General features: G+C 48.3%; 2 protein-coding genes across 2 annotated transcripts in view; one reads left to right on the plus strand and one right to left on the minus strand.

Moving 5' to 3' along the window:
* The window catches only part of LOC144152472 (solute carrier family 2, facilitated glucose transporter member 8-like), a 285,436-nt gene that overhangs the window by 154,536 nt on the left and 109,185 nt on the right, over positions 1-21,715 (minus strand). The window lies entirely within an intron of this gene.
* The window catches only part of LOC144152351 (uncharacterized), a 72,201-nt gene that overhangs the window by 39,871 nt on the left and 10,615 nt on the right, over positions 1-21,715 (plus strand). The window contains 7 exon segments of the mRNA XM_077683619.1: positions 2,873-3,307; positions 3,817-3,920; positions 8,358-8,512; positions 10,042-10,210; positions 11,782-11,908; positions 15,820-15,929; positions 17,497-17,711. Coding sequence (XP_077539745.1) covers positions 2,873-3,307; positions 3,817-3,920; positions 8,358-8,512; positions 10,042-10,210; positions 11,782-11,908; positions 15,820-15,929; positions 17,497-17,711 — 1,315 coding nt within the window.

Genomic DNA, 21,715 nt, shown 5'->3' on the forward strand with positions numbered 1-21,715 from the left:
TGATAGGCGAGAAGTCCTCCCAACCAAGACGATGCGGGTAGCGGCGGTATCGCGGTAGCCTTTTTCCGTGTCCGTAGTGAGCCTAAGCGGGTGGTGGGTTACTGAGCCGGATTCCCCGCCCATTTCGGCGTGCTTAGCGGTTGTTGTGCGCTTCGAGCGTTTCGCGTGGAGTCATGAATAACCCCGGTATCGTATCATCAGCGCCCCGGCACTAAACGGGACACCACCTGGATTCGGTGCACCCGGGTTCCTTTTATAATTTACGGAGCAGCGAAGTACCTCCAGTCATCCCGTTACACTTGAGTATTCTCAGGTACGTTCCTTCCCCTCACTGCATTGCTGCTTTTTGTAGTTAGCACCCTCCCGTGAGTACTCCAGTTGTTGTAGCCCTAGGGCGCCATTAAGATTAAACATATTTTCCAGACTTAACCTTGCAAAGCCAGCCAAGCTTCGCATCCCTATGCGCAACCCCACATACGCAGAACAGCAGGAAGAGCTTGCTAGCCTTTTTCGTACGGATTTTCCTAAGCGCATCCGTTTCGTTGCATCACGCGGTAACACGCGTCTCAGAGAGAATGTCGACGCACTGAATGGTTTTTTTTCACGTATACCATACGCGCAAACGCATCAATAACCGCGGAGGTTGAAGGTGAGGGTGTGGTTACAAGCTCATCAGAACGCTCACTTCCTCCCTCCCTCCCTCCCTCTCGCACCTGCACCCAACCAGTAACTAAAAATGTGAACTTGGGGCAGTTGGCTCTGTTGCTGTAGTTGGGTTAGTTGAAATTAGCTCGGAAAGTGCTCGCATTTGTGAATTCCTTTCCTTGTCTTCCTCGACACGCTGCATCTCGCCCCGTTGACAACTGCGTCGCCGCGACTGGAAGCCGCCCCGCCAACGTTACGCGGTGAACAAATCACCCGACTTTCCCGGTATATAGCAATTCATTACTGCAATCGCAGGTGCCGTGAAAGGTTTTCAAACATGGCAATTATTACCTTGAACATTCGTAAGCATGCCAATCGAACGGGTAGCTTTGCTCCGTTGCGATAAGAGACCGAAAGAGAGGGGGGAAGGTTATTTAATAGAGGTGAAGTAAGTCCTGCCCAAGGCTGAAATTGCAACTTCATTATTATACTTCAAAGCCCCGTCCACAGGTGGTTGGTGAAGATAAAGTGGGCTTTAATATGAAGTAGAAATTAAAAGAAATACACATACGCGCAAACACACACAAAAAGGAAAGACACAAGTTGGCATCTAGTCCAGATGCCCTAATGAAGGTTAAAAGATCTTTCAAACGCCTCCCCGCACTGTTGTTGGTGCCCCACGGACACTAAAAAGTTGACACGTAGGGTCACGTTACTCGTTACACTCAATTCGAGGTACTTCCTCCCCCACACCCTTTAAAATAAGCAAGAAAGCGAAGGAAACAGTTATGCAAATGAACTGTTGAGTATAGACTTGCTGCCTATGTCCCATTCTTTAACGTCAGAATTCGACGTTCCCGCTACAAACGCACGATCCACGCGAAAATCAAGTTTTGCATTCGTGCATCGTGATTAAACCTTAAATGTTCGATTTAAAGCCGTAATTTCGTAAGAAAATGTTTGTTAAGAAATTCGTTCTTTAGCAGCGTTAATTTCTGAGCGTATACTTCACACCTTCTCTAGATTTATATCAAAACTTCTTTTTTTACCTCGACAAACTGTGGAGACCGAAATTACCGCACTTTTACCATTAAGTAAGCACTGCGGATTCCTTGTGTAAGATCCTACAATAGGCTGATGCATTTAAAAAGACGTGTGGAAAATTTCCTCCCCTAATTGTATTCATTTTTAATTGTCCGCGCATATTTCACAACTCCCGTGTTTATGCCGCCATTTCCATTTGGGGCCCAGCCACGCTTTATTTGAATCTCCCGTCACAAGAATACGAGTACTGACAGGCAGCATACTCCTTCCCTTGCCTTATTTTCTTTTTCCCTAGGTAATGAGCAAGCGAAACGGTCGTGAAGCATCTTACGGTTATAATGTCCTTATGATGTCGTTATAAAGTGTAATGCCGCTAATTGTAACTTTTCTAGTGCATTTAGTGCGCAAAACAAAGCGAGTAACCACAAATGAATTTGCGTTTCTATTCTTTTCTGTGCGTGCATGTGTGATGGTGACGGTAACACATTAATTTCATGTGGAAGTAACGTACGACTGTAAAGCGTCCCTTTTAGTGGCAGGTAACGCATAATACATTCATTTTATTTTATTTTTTGGTAATGCTAGCAACCCCCAACCCCAGTCCCGCTGCGCTATGTTTAATAACTTGATTGTGACATCGCCTCACAGCAACTCCGCCACCTTTCGCTTAGGGGGACCATGATAACGCCAAGCGAGGCCCGAAAGTGCGTCTGTAGAAGCGGTCGACAGCGCTGTACGCTAAGTTACAGCCTGCCTTTGAAGAATGAAATGATGTACCGTGTTTAAATTTAGAAGAACCAAGGTGGAGGGGGGCGAATTCATGTCAAGGGGGATGTGCGGTAGTAGTTTTATACTTGTAGCTTAAGTAGCCTCTTTGAAGATAATTACTAAACTATCGTCTCCGTCCTATTTTGAGGCGCTATTCCAACCGTCTACGACGTTTATCAACAGCGCGGATTGGTTTCTTTTATGGCCGTGGAAGCGGCGAACCCCACGTGCGCTGAACCATTTCTCGTTCTAAACAGTGCATAACGTTTAAAAGTGGGTACGCCACGTAATTACTTTCCGCTAACATACGATCCGGCCTGTCACTTGAACGGCAGCATTTCGTGAGCGTTACCACCACTCTGAGAACTGTAACCTGCCTTGCTACAACACCGATGTCCGCAGAATTGTCGTCCAGAGACGGGGGAAACTCGGCCCGCGAAGTCGAGCGATGGAGTTCGAGGACGTGCTCGAGAAAGTGGGCGGCTACGGTCGCTTCCAGCGGCTACTCGTGTGGGGCTACCTGGCGCCGGCGTCCCTGCTCATGCCGGGCTACTTCATGAACCAGATCTTCATGCTCTCCGTGCCCAAGCACTCGTGCGTACTCCCGGACTTGGCGCTCGCCTTCAACCTGAGTGAGGACCCGACTCCACTGCGTCCGCTGCTGGTGACCGACGGCGAGTGCAGTACGTACGCGCTGGACGCTATCAACGCTACCGTCGCGCGCGCACTACTGGCGGGGGCCGCGGGGGACAGTAACGACACCCGCTACAGTGTACAAGACCTGGAGAAAGTGTCGTGCACGGAGTTCGCGTACGACACCACCAACTACGAGAGCACGGCATCCACGCAGGTAGGATGGGCGGACATGTGGCTATGTAGTTGCCCTTCTTGCATCGATGTGAACATAACAAAATGTAGGTTACATGGAAAATATTCGTGTGTGAAGACGCCCAGTTGCCCCTCTTATGCATAGGTATACTTATCTGTACAGCGGAAGCTTCGGCCTGTTCGAGGGGCGTTACAACCCCTCTGTAGGAAGAGTCCTCTACGTAGTATGAAGAGGTGCCATAATTCCGCAGCCCCAGTGTCAACTCGTCCACCGCTGCCTCTTGTGACGAACGGGGCGGCCGCCCTCAAGGGCATGATCTTGATCCCCAGTATCTAGTGCGACTAAGTTATGGTGGAGGGACTTCACGAAGTACGAACTAATGGTTCTCACTACAAAGGGCTGCGTCACATTCCTGATATATAATTTCCCCTGGATGCACTCCTACGCAATATCGTTGAGTGGCGAGTACGAGAACCGAAGGGAGGTGCTTTCACGGCGGAGGAATATGTGCCCTAATTTTCGTCCTCCAGTGGAACCTGGTGTGCGACCGGGCCCATCTTCCAAGCCTCGTGTTCACGCTGAGCAGCGTCGGAAGCGCCATCGGGACCGTCCTCCTGGGCATGCTGTCCGACAGGTGAGTGTGCCATCGCAACGTACTCCACCTTTTCCAACATCGTTTACCCTCGTCAACGACGTGCGATCCGCCGTCTGTGGCCAGGTTCTTTTTTGTCAAAAAAGGAAAGGCTTTTAAAACAACTTTTAAATGCAGAGCATTTCTTTAACTCACGATGTCACCCGTTCTAGTTGTCCATCGTAGTGCGCACCCCTCCCCCTACACTATATAAAAAAATCAAGTACGCCGACAAAGAATGGCAGGATTGTTCGAGTCAAACCCTGCCGTAACCGGCATGTAGTAAGTGAAACGATCCTGGCCAATCCCCCAAGTGGGTATGCGCCACAGACTGCGCAGGAGGCCGCCTGGTTCTTGCTGCGGCAGGAAACTAAACATCCCCCTCGCGAGGGGCACGATCAAATGCAGAGCATTTCCGAGAGCGCACGACGTTAAGTAGTTTGCGTTACGTTAATGTTGTTGCACTTGTTGCTGTTGGTTGTTGTATTGTAGTTAAATGAGGAGACGTAATTACGTGGTCACGTGACATCATTTATTAGCAGGTGGGTATGATTATTGTGGCGCAGTGAGAAGAGCACCATGTACCTCGCGTTCCGCCCACAGGTAGTGAATACGTTGTATCAGTAGCTTCTTGGCGTAGTTTGAATGAGTCAAGGATAGAAGGCGCGTTCGTAGCCCTCCATTCTGTGTCGGCTTTGTGGCGCAGTGGGTAGATCACCATGTACCTTGCGTTCCGCCCGCAGGGTCGTGGGATCGAAACCAGGCGCCGGTAAGTATTATTTTTTTTATATAGTGTAGGGGGAGGGGTGCCGACTACCATGGACAACTAGAACGGGTTACATCGTGGGTTAAAGAAAGGCTCTGCATTTAAAAAAAAATAATACTTACCGGCGCCTGGTTTCGATCCCACGACCCTGCGGGCGGAACGCAAGGTACATGGTGATCTACCCACTGCGCCACAAGGCCGACACGCTATGGAGGGCTACGAACGCGCCTTATATCCTTGACTCACCCCTCCCCCTACACTATATAAAAAAATAATACTTAGCGGTGCCTGGTTTCGATCCCATGACCCTGCGGGCGGAACGCAAGGTACATGGTGCTCTACCCACTGCGCCACAAAGCCGACACAGAACGGAGGGCTACGAACGCGCCTTATATCCTTGACTCATTCAAACTACGTCAAGAAGCTGCTGATACAGCAGCAGCAAGAACAAGAACAACTTCAACAATAACGTCTCCCATCGACTCCTTCGAATGGGGGGACTAACTCAACCAGAGGCATGTAGACGTCGACGACGCAACAACAACAGCCAGAGAAGAAAAGAGAGAGAAGAGAAGAGACGAATAATAATCATACCCACCTGCTAATAAATGATGTCACGTGACCACGTAATTACGTCTCCTCATTTAATAATACAACAACCAACAGCAACAAGTGCAACAACATTAACGTAACGCAAACTACTTAACGTCGTGCGCCCCCGGAAATGCTCTGCATTTGATCGTGCCCCTCGCGAGGGGGATGTTTTTTTTCTGGGGCTGTCGGTGGCTTATGATTGAAAGAGCTGAAAGCAAACCATAACCTTTACATGAACACACTAGAAGAAGACTGGATGAAAGCCAGCGTTCAGCCTGGGTTACTTAAGCAGTTAAACATATATACAGCTTATAAGTAGTACTGTGCACTAAAAGTAATCTCTCCCTCCCTCCTTAACTCCCTCTCTCTCTCTCTCTCTCTCTCTCTCTCTCTCTCTCTCTCTCTCTCTCTCTCTCTCTCTCTCTCTCTCTCCCTCTCACACACACACACGCGCACACACACACACACACACACACACACACACACACACACACACACACACACACACACACACACACACACACACACATGAAAAGGAAGCATTTCATATAAAAAATCCCCGCATAGAGCTGACTTGGACGGCATTGCAGATTCACAGCCTAATTCCAAACGACGCTGTTACTGCGACTGACCTCTTCCGATCTCTCGGGAGATGGCCCGAACTAGTTCGATAAGCTCCAAGTGTCGTGCACACAACCCATGACATGGCCACCACGTCCTTGAAAACTTAAACTTGGCGCTACGCGCAGTTTCTCAAAGACACCTGACAAACAATCGACCCGCTTCATAAAATACGCGTGTAACGCTTTTTGGCGCTTATAGCTGCACTAACAACTTCGAAGTAAACCATATTCACCGCAAGCCTTCGTAAATAAGTCGCAGTACGTCTTTTACAGCCGAAGCCGCTCATGGGAAGCTGTGTTGGGATTCGCTGTGTGCAGAGCCCAGGGGACACACACTGGTCCATAGCCAGTTTTATAGCGGAGGCTATAATTTTGCTTGTGAAATCCCCTGACGCAAATGATAATGTGACGTACAGGTCCCTCTGCAGTGCGCCGCGTGAGGCAATACTGTTCAGTCAGATGTCATAGCAAGGCCACCGCAAGTAAGCCGCATGCATGGTCCCAAGCCCGAAAAGTTTCCGGAACGCGAACCTTTACTGGCGTACCCAGAAGAACGAATGAAAGTGGCGTCAGTGCAATGCTGTGAAGCAGCAGTGGTGCGGCCTAATCAATCCTGTGCCGTATACAGGCGCAAAAAAGCACAGGAAGCCTCAACGTTGCATAAACATTTAGTGAACTGGTGTTTGTCTGTAGCTTTGGCCACCTCGTAATGCCTACCATCGAAATCCTGGCGTCCCAGGCCCATAGACGGCGCACAAAATGACTGATTGGTGGCAAAAAAAAAGGCTATGGCTGAAAAAAAAACATGGTAGTAGAACTGAGTTGAAAATTGGGCAAACTTTGGTCTGGGCGGGATTAGAACAAGAGGCGTCCGGAATGCGAGACGCGCACTCATATTCCCAACACCTCCACAGCTCGGTGGCTGTAGCGGACTAAAGGTGGATCTAGTAAATGCGTTGTGACATTAGACTTCAAAGCGTGTGTTAGAAACTTTTACTTAGTAATCGACATGAGTCAGTCGAGCATGCTAATTACAGAAGCAGCAATGAGGGAGTGGAATATTACGTTCCTGCTGAATGTACTCCTTGCTTCGCGACGAGAACCCGAAAAAATTAAAGCAGTTCTACTTAACGTGGAAGCTGTCAAGTGTGGAGCAGAGATTGGCCAAAGGGGCCGTGGTGCCATCTCTTGACTAGTTTCAGTATCAGCCTGGCGTTGATACTGAGAGTAGTCAAGAGATGGCGCCGCAGTTGCTGAAATAGTCCTAAAGAGACACTGGATTGAGTTTTCATGCTTTTGTGTCAATTAATGCTTCAATTCAGGACTTCTTCTTATTTTATAGTATTAATGTGTACTTATTTCCGGACTAGCAACGTGGCAATGGCCTCTGTGGCAATGACGGAGCGCGAAGGGATTGACATGGGCTTCGTAACGCGAGGGAACCAGGTTCGGTACCGACCAGGGGAAGCGGGGATCTTTTCGAAGCCTCTGTTTGGGTACGTGACGCCGAGCTACTGACTGGCTCTGGTCTGTGCTAGTTGGTACATCTTGGATGGGAATCAGCTTGGATAAAACGAACACAAAAGGAAGAGGGAGATACAAACACAACAAAAGGAACACAAAAGAAGAGGGACACAGCAGTGTGTCGTTTATCTCCCTCTTCCTTTTGTGTTCGTTTTATTCAAGCTGATTCCCATCGGAGTTACTGACGCCGCGTTACTACGGTGGGTGGAAACCGTGACCCCGGACGAGCTACGACGACAAGTCGGGCCCCTAAAATGCTCCGCACTTAAAATGAAACGGACAGGGCTGGCCATGCAGGGAGACGAAATGACACCCCGTGGACCACCCGGGAAACAGAGTCGCTACCCATAGACGGGACTACAAGTATCGAGACGGCCACTAACTCGAAGGGACGAAATACGGAAATTCAGCAACGAATGCACTGGGGCGACGCAGGACAGGAGCGTGTGGAGGTCATTGGAAGAGGCATTTGTACGGCAGTGGACCTAAGTATGACGGTGATGATGATTATGATGATGATGAGAACGCGAATATGAATTGAGTAACAGTTACCGATAGAAGAAAGAACACGCAAAACTAAAAAGATAATGACAATTCTGAGGCAACATGTTCGCAGATCGGACACAGCACTTTCGCAATCATTACATCATAAGGAGTGCTAAACAGTCCTCACCTCATCACACCGACTATGCAGACTTCTTGGTTACCATAAATTAGGTTTTCGGGTTAGAATAAACTTTTTCGTGAGTACTTCTCAGAGCATTTTTCTTGAGCGCTGATCAACTAGGCCAACTTGCCATTCTTATGCCTAATTTTCTTTTCGGACCATGCCCGCAAAAGTAGCTCTTGAACAAGCCAGCTAAGTTGGTCAACTGAACCACAGCGGACTGCTCGTGTATTGACAAGTACCTCATGGACGCTGTTTGTTTTCAGGATCGGCCGCAAACCAGCCTTCATCGTGACGGTGTTCGTGGCCACTGTGTTCGGGCTCTCCTCCATCCTGGTGACCAACTTCATCGCCTTTACGTTCCTCAGATTTGTCAATGCCAGCGTCATGCCTCAAATTTTTCAGCTGCCCTACATCATTCGTGAGTATTTAGTTGTTGTCTTTTTTTTCTTCTTTATCCTGCTTTTGCTGAAAATTACTATAATTATTATCTAGCTAACAGTTTTAAGTCGTGCTACTACGTAAACTTCACCCTCACCCTTCCTCCTCTAGGTTCACACGCGTGCTTCGATCACTGCCTTCCGTTGTGAAGGTCTTGATATTTTTGCGTCACTACAGCACAATCTCTTTGCCAATCATTAGTCTCTGCTGAGTGAATTAACTCGCACACCTAGAGCGTGTTGCGACCGGGCGGGGGCACCCGATCCAAGCTCCGTGGCCTCCGACATACGAGTGGTAGCGTGTATGATGCGAGCGGCCAGCCGCTGTTGCAGCCGTGAAGAAGTCCAGAAGCCGTAGGCTAACGTAACTGTTTACTTCATAGCGTGAGGTGAGCCGAAGCCAAAGAACAATGCCCCGACGGGCGAGGTTAAAATACAGGACTCGAGCAGAGCGACAACATCGATTCGCTGCTCTAACAGGAATGGTTTACAACGCTTGGGCAGCTCTATTTATACCCAAAAGCGATAACGGTCAAACGCCAACAGGCTGGAACACGCACTACACTCTTTCCAGAGTTCGTAAGCTGTTCATAGCCTCGGGCACGTTGAGTCCGAGAGAGGGGAGAGAGGAGGACTCAGCCGTGCAGGCAGCCGCCGAATGCGCAGAGAGCGAAGCGTCTGACGAGGCTTTGTCGCAACTTGTTGCCTACATGATTGCGCCTGTTTTCGAAGGAGCACGAGTGGCTTCGCCGCACAGCCGAGGAGTGATGCGGGGAAGTACTGTGGTGCTGGCCCATTCGTAACAAGCGTCAGTGGACGAAAAACGAACGAACCAACTAATGGACGAAGTAACGAACGAATCAACTAAGAACCAAATTGACGAGCGAGCGAGAGAACAAATGAACATATGAACGAACGAAATTACTTAGAAATGCTCAATAATACTTTGATCGCCCTTTTTGGAATAGTTTCTACTACTATTGCAATACGTTCCTTCCTCAATTCCGACGCACTTCGAGTGCTGAGTTTTCCTATGGTAACAGGGCGGGGATGAATGAACTCTCAATTAATCTGGACGTTTGCTTCGATCTGCGCCGGGGGGAGGAGGAGGAATAACTTTTATTGTTATAGAGCAACAGCTTGTTCCCTGAGGTAGTGGCGCCCCTAGTCCAAGGCACCAGACGTTTGCGCTGTTGCTCGAGCCCTGGTGATCAGCATAAGCTGGTCGTTCAGGCCCAAGCTGGTCAGCACAACGCTTCATTGCTCCGGACACGGGCTGGAAATTGCAGGAGGAGATTGGATGTATTGGCTGGCCCACTTGATGTGGTAGAGAGATTCGTATTTGTCAGAGCAGTGAGGGAATTTGTTTGAGGGGAACTGGTCCGGGTAGATAGCGTTTAATAGGCTTTTGTGCGTGTACGTGTTGATCTGTAGACATGAAACGGGACGGCAGCTGAGATTCTTGGCGGTGATGGTGGCACAGTTTGGAGGGGTTAATGCTCCCGTGCAGTGCTGGAGCTGGTGGGCCCCAAGCAGCGGACGCTGATGCTGGGCGTGTGCTGCGTATCGTGGACCGTGGGCCTGTGCATCCTGCCTCTGGTGGCCTACCTCTCGCGCTCGTGGATTCTGCTGGGCCTCATCTGCTCGGCGTGCGCCGTGCCCAACCTTTTCTACTACAAGTGAGCACCGAAGGGCATAAATTGGCTCGGACTGGCTGCCCGCGATACGAATTAAATTCCACGTATTTCCCAGTTAACTCATCTTGGAACATCGCATCTCTTTGAAACTCAATAGAGCTACCATCATCAGCAAAAGTTTTCTATGACCTTGGCATAGGATGCTTCATTGATCTTTGGTTTGGGGCTTCTTTTGTTTATTGCTATTGCGCCTTTCTTCGCACCTAGCGGCCCCTAAATTGTACTGAATATGCAGTATTGCGCCCGTTTGCCCCTACCAATCCTCACCTAGGCTTTTCACCGCATTATTTCGATTGCGATGTGTGACATCGCTTTAACGTTTAGTGATATGACAAGTCCTGACTACCGTGTGATATCGCTATCGGGTATCTGCACACCCCCCTATAACACCTTTAACCCCATGCCCCATTTGCGAACGTCGCCTGACAGCTACCCGAGCCGCCACGTTCGCTGCGCCACCTTGGGTCCGTAAAGTCACTTTATGGGAATTCAGGCCGCAAAGCAACCTGTAATCGCACGTGCGGAAGTAGCACAGCAAGGCCACGTATGCGCACCTGCATTGTCGAGTAGTGAGCAGCGGGGTTGCGATAACGGGATGGGGAGGGTGCGGTGCGGTCAGTGTGACAGTAAGTTCTCTATTTAGTGTCACTGTAGAATGATTTACACCTTAAGGGTAATTTTCGCTCTCTATAACTAATACCCTTACTCCCTGGCAAAAAAATAAGGAAAACACCTTGCAAAGAAGTTTTGTTGTTTATAGCACACTTACACCCTGCCAAGAACACAAGAATACACCCTTTTGAACGGTGTCTTATATTACACCTATTGAAAGCGGGTTTTTCTTCGTTTTTTGGCAGAGTGTAAAGGTGTTGGTTATAGACAAAAAGGGGGTAAGTCGTTTTACCGTGTACCTGGGGTGTAAAAAAAGCTAAACGTGACAAGTGAACGTGAGGGCACGTGAGCAGGGCAGATGCACCCCGGCCACGCAGAACTCTGATTCTGCAGAAGTTGGGCCGTAAAGTGTCACCAGACTGCCTATTGGAGTATTTCACGTCGAAGAACGAAGAAACCAAATGAAAGAAAGGGGCGCAATCACGGTGTAGCCATTACGAAACCTTTCGAAGCGATTCGCGCCAAAAGATGAAGAAATGAAAGTGGAGACATCTGCAGAAATTTAGGGAATTTTCTACAACTGCACATCATTTTTATACCACTTGTCCAGAGTTTGAGAGTTCCTTACAGCCAAATTTTTCGGCTTTTCCAAATTCTGTCAGACCAATTATCTGCATTTACGCTATTATAACGATTACAGGTGTTACTCCCGCCAGATCTGCATTTCTGCGTAAGCAAAGTCTGTTACAAGGTTCGCCATTTCCGCTTTTTTTGTGTGTGTTTCTTACTTGCTGATTTTTCAAAATTCTATTTCACCAGTTGCCTTCATTTACGCTATGATAGGGCTTAAACATGGACCTTCCTCTGTAAAAATTCCTCGGTGTTATAAGAATACCGAACTCGTCTTGTGCGCGGGCCGCATTTCGTTTTGTTCTTTTCAGACTAATACCTGAATCGCCGCGGTGGCTTCTGTCTCAAAATCGAATCAAAGACACAATGGCGATTCTCCAGCGAATCGCAAAGACTAATGGTGTGGAGGAACCGGAAGATTTGGCCTCAGATTTGGTGGTAAGTGCCAGCTCTTCTGTTTCTATTGCTCATTGGAGGCAGCAATTAGAGCCCTATACCCCCTCTGATTTCCCCATTGTCTGCTACACGTAGAGCGATAAGATACGAAGCGGAAGATAAGATATGAAGCGACTAAGATACGAAGCGAGCAATTCTCGTCTGAGCGGAAGATACGATGTTTTGCGACTCAAACTAATCAGATATCTAGCGTGTTTACGGGCTTTGTCTTTCGGTGTTTTGCGAATCCTGAGCTTTGTGTGGTTCGTAACATGAAGCGCCGGTTGCGGTATTTTGGGCGTAGCATGTCACTTGGCTATCTTCACGTGATGTAAGGGATTTCGGTCACGTGACCTAAAGTGATTTCACTCACGTGACTCATGGGATGTTCCGTGGTAATACCAGCAGTATCTAAGTTACGCGAGGCGTTCACGGTTTTACGGGATTTGGGTGACCTGACTAGGATTAGGTGATGTTACGCGATCTCGTAAGCGGTATCTAAACTAGGCTTGGGTAGGCGCAGCTAAAGCAGGAGGTTGCTAGGCAACGCGAGGCGGCGCACAGATGGGCTGAGTTTTCTGTTACGCTCCACGGTGGAACTAAACCTTAAATAGCTCCGCTATTCATAATTAATGAAGTATTCATGAGTTTGAGAATGCGTCAGCACCGCATCCCTCTTCTTTGCGAACTTGATGCTCGGCCCAATGCGCGCACCTTGCGCCGGCTAAGCGGGGGACGCATGTCCGTCCGAGCAGGTTGGATGCGCGCGGGAGCAGCCGATGCGAGGTTCATCCGGAAACCAAAATGGTTCCGGAAGCGGAAGACGAGCGAGCCGACGCGTTCTTCCCACTCGAGTGTTTCGCCCTTTAGAAGCCCTCCACACAACGTTTCTCCCATACCCTTCGCACGCCATGCCAACCGTGCTTTGCATTCTAATCGCCTCAGAGGTCACGTTCGCTCGTTTTAGCGTCGCTGCCTGTCGCTCTTTTCGTTGCCCAGCAGTATGGAAATTTTGTTATCGTCATACCCATTCCATTCTCTTTTGTGCATACTCGTAGCTGAGCTCTCTGCACACTCCAATTCACGCTGGTATGTTGTACTGTAACATGATTTACATTGTAAATCACAGTCTGTAACTAACACTCTAAACACCCTAGCAAAACAAAACAACCTTTAGGGTGTTTTGTCGTTTATAACACCCTTACACCTTAGCAAAAAGACGAATACACCATTTTAACGGGTGTTTTATTGTAATTGCACCCTTTGAAAACGTGTATCTATTTCGTTTTTTATTGGGTATCGGGGAATTATTTGTACACAAAAAGGGTGTAAATCACTTTACAGTGTGGGCGACGGGCGCGTTCCAGGCGGGGTTACGGTGTTGCAGAGCCGTCGTTCCCCGAACAACCTGCCGGCAGCTGCGCGAAGGCAGCGCCACCGCTGCCAGCTCGACTTGACGTCACCCCTCCCCGCACGCGCTCTGTCGTTATCTGTTCTTCAGTCACTCCGCGTCCGCGGATCGACGGCGCAAATTTTTGCCCACGTGGGCCATTTTTCTCCTCGCGCCAAATTTTCTTATACGTGCTTTGAAAGCGGAAGACTGGCGATACTTATTAACGCCTTCTGTCGACGTGGCGGTTCCGGTTGCAGCTGTAGTAATTCGACCTTTAATATACACATCCCCCTGTCGACAGAGCAGGCACGTTATTTTTGTCTCCCTATTTTACTGTCCCATTGCAATATCGACTCCAAACGTGTAAAGCGCAAAACTTTTAACAAGAGACGCCGAAAGGACGACGTGGACATGCGTTGTAAGCAAACTGTAATGCGTGTAAAAACACGCAGCCTAATTTGCCTCCTTAGATGTCTGTCCTGCTATTTTCCTGTGATTTTCCGCAGGTCTATGAGTGACCCAGCTACGTCAGGGCATAAAATTCCTTAGGTGCGCCTGTCCTCCTCTGATCCGAGGATACATTTGCGCCTGACCTGTTATGCACTAGCGGGAAGAACGTCTTTATTAGTGGCAGCTGCCTTAAAGTGGCCATGCAGACAAAATACGTTTGTTTTATTCGAACATTTTGTGTTTTGTAGTGCCATCAGCGCGTTTACGGCAGCAAATGATGCATTATTCACTATGAAATTAAACAATAAGCCAAACTTTTGATTCTCCCGCTAAATCGTGTGTTTCGTGTCGTTTTCAATGACGTATCCAGACCAGGTGTTCAAGCGAACGTTAGTGCGGCGTTTAGTCAGCAACGAACTGCGAAACGCCTTGTTTACAGTCAGTCCTCCCTAGATGACGCCACCATACCATTCAGTACCGCTACCCGCACTCGCTTTGTTTCTGACCGTATTCAAACCTTACTTGTTTTTGTTACTGTTGTTAGTAATCGTTTAGTGAAACATCTCAGCGTAACTTAAGACAATGTCGCTTACGTCAATCGGCCAGTGTCGTCTGAGACAACCCCAAAGCTCCGCACTGCTCTGCAGCTATAACAAGCATAGTGCGCGCAGTATCTACAGCAGTACGCACTGGTGCTTCTGTGTTTATATGTACTTTCGTAACTTCCATTGTTTACCCAACCATTCTTACTGCTATGAAATAAATATGCTTTACACTTAAGCGATATAGCTCGTTCTATAAGCTTATAAGCCCTGTCTAGCCTGCGTATAATTTTGCCGGCCTCAGTCAATCGCACAGCTGCCCGATATACGTCATAGGTTCTAGTGCGGGAAATGAGCTAGTTTGTCGCATGCCCATTTTCTTTTTTGTTAATTATATAGCCTATTTGAGTGAAGTTTGCGTTAAAAATGGTGTCAGTGGTATTCTAACGAGGCAATCTATCGAATCAACCAAACTTGCATTTTGTTTGCATCACCCCTTTAAGGTTGTGGGTAGGCTTGTGTAAATAAATAAATCACTACTTGCTCTCCGACGCCAAGGGTAGCTTAGCTCACCACCTGTCATCAAAAAAAGGAATATTTAGCCAGAGCAAGCGGTTGCTTTGTCCCGTTATCGCCTAATTATCGCCATACATACGCTGTCATTTCGCAACCCGTCACGTGACTGCCTTTGTTTCCCATTTAAAATGGAGGAAGAGGGCGGTATTTGTTTAGACATGTAGTACGCCATTTTAATATTGTAATCATGCTGTTGCCAGCTCTTGTGAATTTACATAGTCAATTCTTTAACTCTAATATTCGTTTCATTACTTCTCATACTCAGAAAGCCGCAGTTTACAGTACTGTTCAAGCCGCGTAGAAGAAATTTCTCCGGACACTTAGGTCTGCTTACTTCCCGCGAAAGCGGAAGCTCGGCGTACTATTTGACGGGTACCTTTTACATACGTGTCCACCCAGTGACACAGCAGCCAGGCTATTTTGCCGCCTTTAATCCATCCCAATTCACCTTAATTCATCTTGATTCGTACTAATCTACGTTAATTTATCTTATTCACCTTAATCCTCCTGAATCCATGTTAATAAACCTTAACCCCACCTTCCTAATCATTACTATTAATTCAATTTTATTCCAACTGAATCTACCTTACTAATCCTACTATCCATCACTAATGAATAATTAGCTATCTTTCAAAACCATTATTCATTTAATACGCAGATGGAATGTCTTGGTTCGCATCTGGCCTTCCTTGTGTTTCTGCATCGCTCGTGTCGACGACAGGGTCATTAACGGTAACCTTCAGATGAGACACATAAAGCTATCACCTCAACTATTCATTGGGCTAGGCTAAAGAACCCAGACCGCGAATGACATTGCTGTCAAAGCAATATTTTGTCTGCTTTTGTTCCACTCGAACTCTATCGTAGTCTAGCGAACAAGATTAAGAAAATGAGACCAACTAGGCGTTGATATTTCTGCTCTGTTTGCTCTTTTCTGCATATTTCATACGAAGAAAGTACAGAAGAAGATATCAGAAGAGAAAAAAATTGCGGAATCTTCAATGCTCGACCTTTTCCGGAAGGCTCGAATTCGGAGGAACATCCTCATCATCACAATCAGCTGGTAAGCGATCGGACAATTGAAAAAGTCGCTGCCAATTGCTGCAATCCTTCGCCGCGCACTGCTTTACAAACATTGTTTACAATTGAAGCCTTCTTAGAATTACTGAGGTCTCGCTTCAAACCTTCTATTTTTCTTCTTTCTAATACCTTTTTGCATCACATTTCGCTCCAAGTTTGCCTCTGTACCATATTTTTGCATCGTCTATGAATAGAGCTCATAATTCTTTTTACAAAGATTTCCCTTAAATACAGACATTTTACTCTCTATACGGCAGACAAGCGCAAAAAAGAAGAGGAGAGCCGGTCGGACGAACGCTCTTCGCTGACAAGGAGATTTTGAGGGGTAAATTTTGGAAGAACATTCTGTATGTTCGTGGCTGGTATTTTGACAATGGTGTGGGAGAAAATGGGTTCCTGGTTGCGAAAATCTGCTTAGAGCTCCAGTAGCAATTGAGTGTAGTGGAACCGCAGCCCCATTCCAAGGTTGATTTAACTAACCGGTTGCCTTCTGCCCCATGACATCCGCCTAGCCGTCAACAAAAAAAATTCGGCCACCTTCTCAATTGACATGTGAACACTGAGAAACAGCGCAGCTGTTGGTCTTCACAAGATTTAACTTGGCTTTTTTTAGGCCTGCCGATCTTATTAGTAGATCGGACACTGATTCCGCAGAGCGCACGCTGTTTTTCCAAAATAGGAGTACACGTTCACGTCAGAGCGTACGTCATCACTTGGCGCGGCCAATCCCGGACGCGCGCTTCCCCGCCGGAACATCTGCGCCCTTACGCGCACTCCCCACACCTGCTCGTCGGCTCCTTGCCTCCTCGCCACTTCCCCTCACACTTCTTGCTCTAGCTTCTTCCTCCTCTCCACTTTGCTGCGCCGAGCTTCGAGCGATGTCCGGCACGGCTGGATCTCAAGCCTAAACCGCTCCACTGTTAAAATTCAAGACCATTCCATCCTGCCAATGATGATGATCGGAACAGATGTATAAGCCTCGCACACCTGTTGGTTTGTCGTTGACGGGCGCGGAATACCGCGCAGTGAGGAATTCTTGCCCGTTCCGCACGCTTCGAACGTTGCCACATCAGCCTTCTGAGTAAAAAAAAAAAAAAAAAGAAAGCAGCAACACGTCCATTGCGCGTTCACGCTTCGCGGCATCTCCAACGTTCCCAATCTCCGTCAAACCGTTCTCAAACCATGGTATGTCTATCGTACACCACACAGCTTGGTCCGAAATGTCTGTCATGGAGGTCCCGTCGAAATTTCGTATACGGGCCCGTTCCCTAACTTCCATCTTGCTAAATCCGGTGCCTGCCAGCATATGCCTTACTGGTTTTCTCCACCGCCGCACAGAGGCCGCTGGTAGTTTTGTCGCATGGACATAAAAAATCCTTGGGAGAGGAGACAAATACAGCCCGGATGTAAAATAAAGTCGACTTGACTTGATGTTTGCCAAAAAACGTGTCGAATCGAGCGCCATCGTCTACGCCACGTCGTTCGTCGGCCAGTGGACAGGACGGTACTATTATTGTAACGTACTGAAGCGGCTCAACGGCGTGGCGCAGGGTGGCCAACAGCTGCGCCTACTACGGCCTGCACATCAACGTGACTAACATGAGCGTGAACGAGTTCCTGAACTTCTTCCTGCTGGGCCTGGTCGAGTTCCCAGCCTCCGTGGTCGGCTGGTGGACCATGGAGTACTTCGGGCGCCGCTGGAGCAACGTGGCGCTGCAGCTGCTCGTGAGCGGGGCCTGCTTCGCCTCCTGCTTCATTCCCACCGGTGGGTTTTCCCTCAGGGGGACGCAACAGATCCCGTCGATGGTTGACGCTCGCCTACTCGTAGAAGGGGAGCTGTTTAGAGGGGCGCTAAATCTCACCGCTCGTGTCGCAGCAATCTGCCCATTCCTCTAAATGGATGGAGGGTAATACAGTACCGAAAAAACGAAGTGACGTGTACTCCACCCGTCTCTTAGCGCTCACGCCGCCCGCCGTTGGCGCCGACTCCAAAGCCAGACGCACTTTAACAACCCAATTTTACACCACATCTCTCACACCAGATACTCCTGCAACTGCCGTTCTTGCCAGATTCTGCACCACGTACCACCTTGTGTGGGAATGCCCTTACCATAAAACGTCCCTTCCCTGGTATTTGCCCTGGTATGGTACTCCACTCGAGCTTCCTCCGCTCGACTTCCACATTCATAAGTATTGCTAAATCCTCCCCTCAGCCGAGTGGAGGGAGCAAATGGAGTGAAGGAGGGACAGAATACGGCCCTTGATCTCACTGGCCTATAGTCTTTCTCAAGTGAGAAAAGGCCATCCGCCTTTCTGTTTTTAACAGCGAAGCTGTTTAACAGATCCTAATTTTTCCTGTCCGCAGTTTAAAAATACCAAGAAAATGCTGAGCGCTCGTGTGTGCGTGCCACGCGGCGACCGCCCAGCGTCCCTTGCGCACGCTTGTCAAGCCAAGCATACCCACTTATACAGATTGGTCAATATACTACAAAAAAATAAAAACTCCAGCATTCACCGTATCATGGCAACACTTGCTCGGAATGAGAAAGACACGTCATAGCGTACGCCCCTCCAAGGGGATGTCTATAGGCCGGATTTAGTCGCCAAAAATAGGCAGGCAAAACAAGGTTTTAGGCCTCCAACGTCGTAAATATAGGCCCCAAAAATGTTTACACAAGTGCAAATAATTTAAAACAAAGATGCGCGTGACTTGTATGTACCCGCCGCGGTGGCTCAGTGGCTAAGGCGTTGAGCTGCTGAGCACGAGGACGCGGGTTCGATTCCCGGCCGCGGCGGCCGCTTTTCTGATGGAGGCGAAAAGCAAAAACGCCCGAGTGTACGAGATTTCGGCGCACGATAAAGATCCCCCGGTGGTCGAAATTAATCTGGAGCCCTCCACTACGGCGTGCCTCATCGCCTGTGCGGCGTCGGCGCGTCAAACCCGACAAAGAAATGAATCAACCTGTATGTACGACAGGAAAAAGAAAAAGGTTATTGTTTATAATGGCACAAAGGCACCAACAGTTGAACATACCTGTCGTCCCATAAAGCTACTAAACTAATGGTGATCCCTTGGCTTAGTTCAGCAAACGCACTGCTCACATTCACGCTCAGTGACCACTGTCGTTTGCTCGAGCGTCGCATTTATTGAAACAGGCTAAAAAAGAAGACTTGATAGCTGGAAATACTGACTAAACAAACACTTTTTTATGTATTACTGACTCAACTTAGTTACGACATAACAAAAACAGACACAAACAATAAACTCGACAGACGACGACTTATTAAGAAATTAACATGCTCTTACATGACGGCAGCTAGGTACAACTCTAGCCATTTTTTATGCATTGATATTATCCGAATCGTTCAGGTTAGACGTCCCAACATGGCTAAATGCACTTCCACATATTCGAAGAACATTTTGAAAAGGTGTTTAGAAGCCGAACAGTTTTTTTTTTTTTTTTTGATAAAAGAGCGTTTCTCAGAGCCCGTGGACAGTGTGAACATTTAAGATGTAAGGAAATGCAGATGACCAGTGATGTTTTCCCGTTAGCTTTTCAATATAGGTACGATCTGCTAACAAAGGCGTGTTAGATGCTCAACCATTGCGTTGAAAATCGTGATGGTTTTGCCTTTGCTTCTAGAAACGAGGATTCGACTGCACATGTATGAAAAATCTGCTTGGAGAGCACGTGGAACGTAGCCTAAGAATCACGGTGAAAATTGTGGAAACAATAGCTAGTACCACCATCTCCAGATTTTTAGGTTCAAAATTCTTGATTGATTGATTGATTGATTGATTGTAGGGTTTAACGCGCCGACGCAACGAAGGCGATGAGGCGCGCCGTAGTGGAGGGCTCCGGATTACTTTTGACCACCTGGGGATCTTTAACGTGCGCCGAAATTTCGTACACACGGGCGTTTTTGCTTTTCGCCTCCATCAGAAAAGCGGCCGCCGCGGCCGGGAATCGAACCCGCGACCTGGTTCAAAATTCTGCTTCCTGTTACTGAGTCCCATTCCACTGCTTGAGCGGTTTTTTCCGGGAGTTGGTTGAACTAGATGACTAGGTTGAACCCAATAGACTTCCGAAAAGTCATTAATAGCTGCCCGTTAAGAGGTACTGACAACAAACTTTGACGTCTAAAAAATGATATAATTAGCTTCGGTAGTTTGCACAGGTGCCTCACAGAAATTTTTGCAGCGATCCGAGGCCGGAATCACATCGAAAATCGATTTTTATTGTCCCGGTCGCGAGCTTGCACAAATCGGAAGCACTAGAGAAATCGTTATCGGCGTGATGACACATTGGCCGGCGCATGGAGGAAAGAACCTTTTCTTTCCTCCATGGGCCGGCATGTCTGGCATGTTCAGGGTGACATATATAGTCGTTTTCGGAACCGGAAATGATAGCCTGCGGTGCTGTTGCCGGTGGTCTTCGTTTGGGCAGGAGACGTGGGTGTACCTCTGTGAGCAATGCTTGTAAACTTTGCGTACTTTGCGTGTTCGACGTATTTGCTCTTCAGTTCGTGGCCGCAGCATGGTGTTCCCTTGCACTGGTGCCGAAAACTGCGTGGTATCATATCTGAGCGGCCTGTGTGCGTCCCCGAACTCGCCAAAGTTGTGCCATGGCAAGCTCGCGGAATGCGAAGTACTGCTCAATTGAAGCCTGTCCGAGCAAATCGACGGCGACGCCAAGATGCATAATTTTCCACTCGACGACATGCAGCGCGAAACGTGGACTGAGTTCGTGCGCGGCGGCGGCCGCAAAAACTGTCGCCCAAGCCAGCGGGCTTGGCGTTGCTCGGGTCAGCTTGGGTGTTGGGAACTTTAGGCTTAGTATCGTGGCGAATATTTGATCGCCGCTATCTGTACAACTGCGAATGATCATTCCTTACACAACTTTTCACCCCACTATCATCCCCTTTTTCGTACGTGGAGCTTTATTTTGGCGATAATTGCCGTTTGAGCGATCGGTGACCAAGACATCTGCCGTGGCCTGTTTTGATTCTACCGCGCAGGTGGCGCCATCTTTCGGCCGCTCGCGCACCGCGGTGCCGGCAGTGCTGGCTCGGAGCGCCGAACCTCCGCTGCCGGTCAGCGTAGGCTTATCATCGCGGCAAATCTCTGATTGCCGCTTTGAAATTCAGCGCTGATAACAACCTCTAGCACAATTTTTCACCACACTAACATCAACTTTATCGCATGTGGAACTTCTTTTTCGCGATCATATTGATTGGAAGAGTGGCGACAAGCTGTTGCCATCACGGTCTGCGCCGGTTCGAGCCGTGGCGATGTTAAAAAACGGACGACGTAGAAGACGTCGCCGGCCTAATCGCCTGGCGAAATAAAGTTGTTCTGTTTGTCTGTCTGTCGGGTAACAGCGACTCATCCGAGTCTGACGATTCAGACGACATGTCGACTGCGTGGGTGAGTGCGGACCATGTGCAATCGTTGCAGACGACGGCAAACGTCCCTGACGTCACAGAAACCGTGACGTCACATTCTCCGTCTTGCATCTGAACGGCCGTTTGGCGCGCGACGACCGAATTTGAAACTGATTGAAATAAATGCATTATAGTTAATTTTACGCTGGCGTCTGACCACTCTTGGTTCGATTTTTGTAATTACTGGACCACTAGGTATTCTTTACAGCATAAAAACCGAAAGCGAGAAATTTAGTGTCGGCACTCCTTTAAACTCTCGAAAGCGAAAGTTGAGGCTAAATGGTGTTTATATGGGTGCCGATTTTTAAAATAGGCATTTATAGA

This window comes from Haemaphysalis longicornis, unplaced genomic scaffold (genome assembly GCF_048455015.1).
Source record: "Haemaphysalis longicornis isolate Haplotype H1 unplaced genomic scaffold, Haemaphysalis longicornis Haplotype H1 scaffold_9, whole genome shotgun sequence".
NCBI classification, from domain to species: domain Eukaryota; kingdom Metazoa; phylum Arthropoda; class Arachnida; order Ixodida; family Ixodidae; genus Haemaphysalis; species Haemaphysalis longicornis.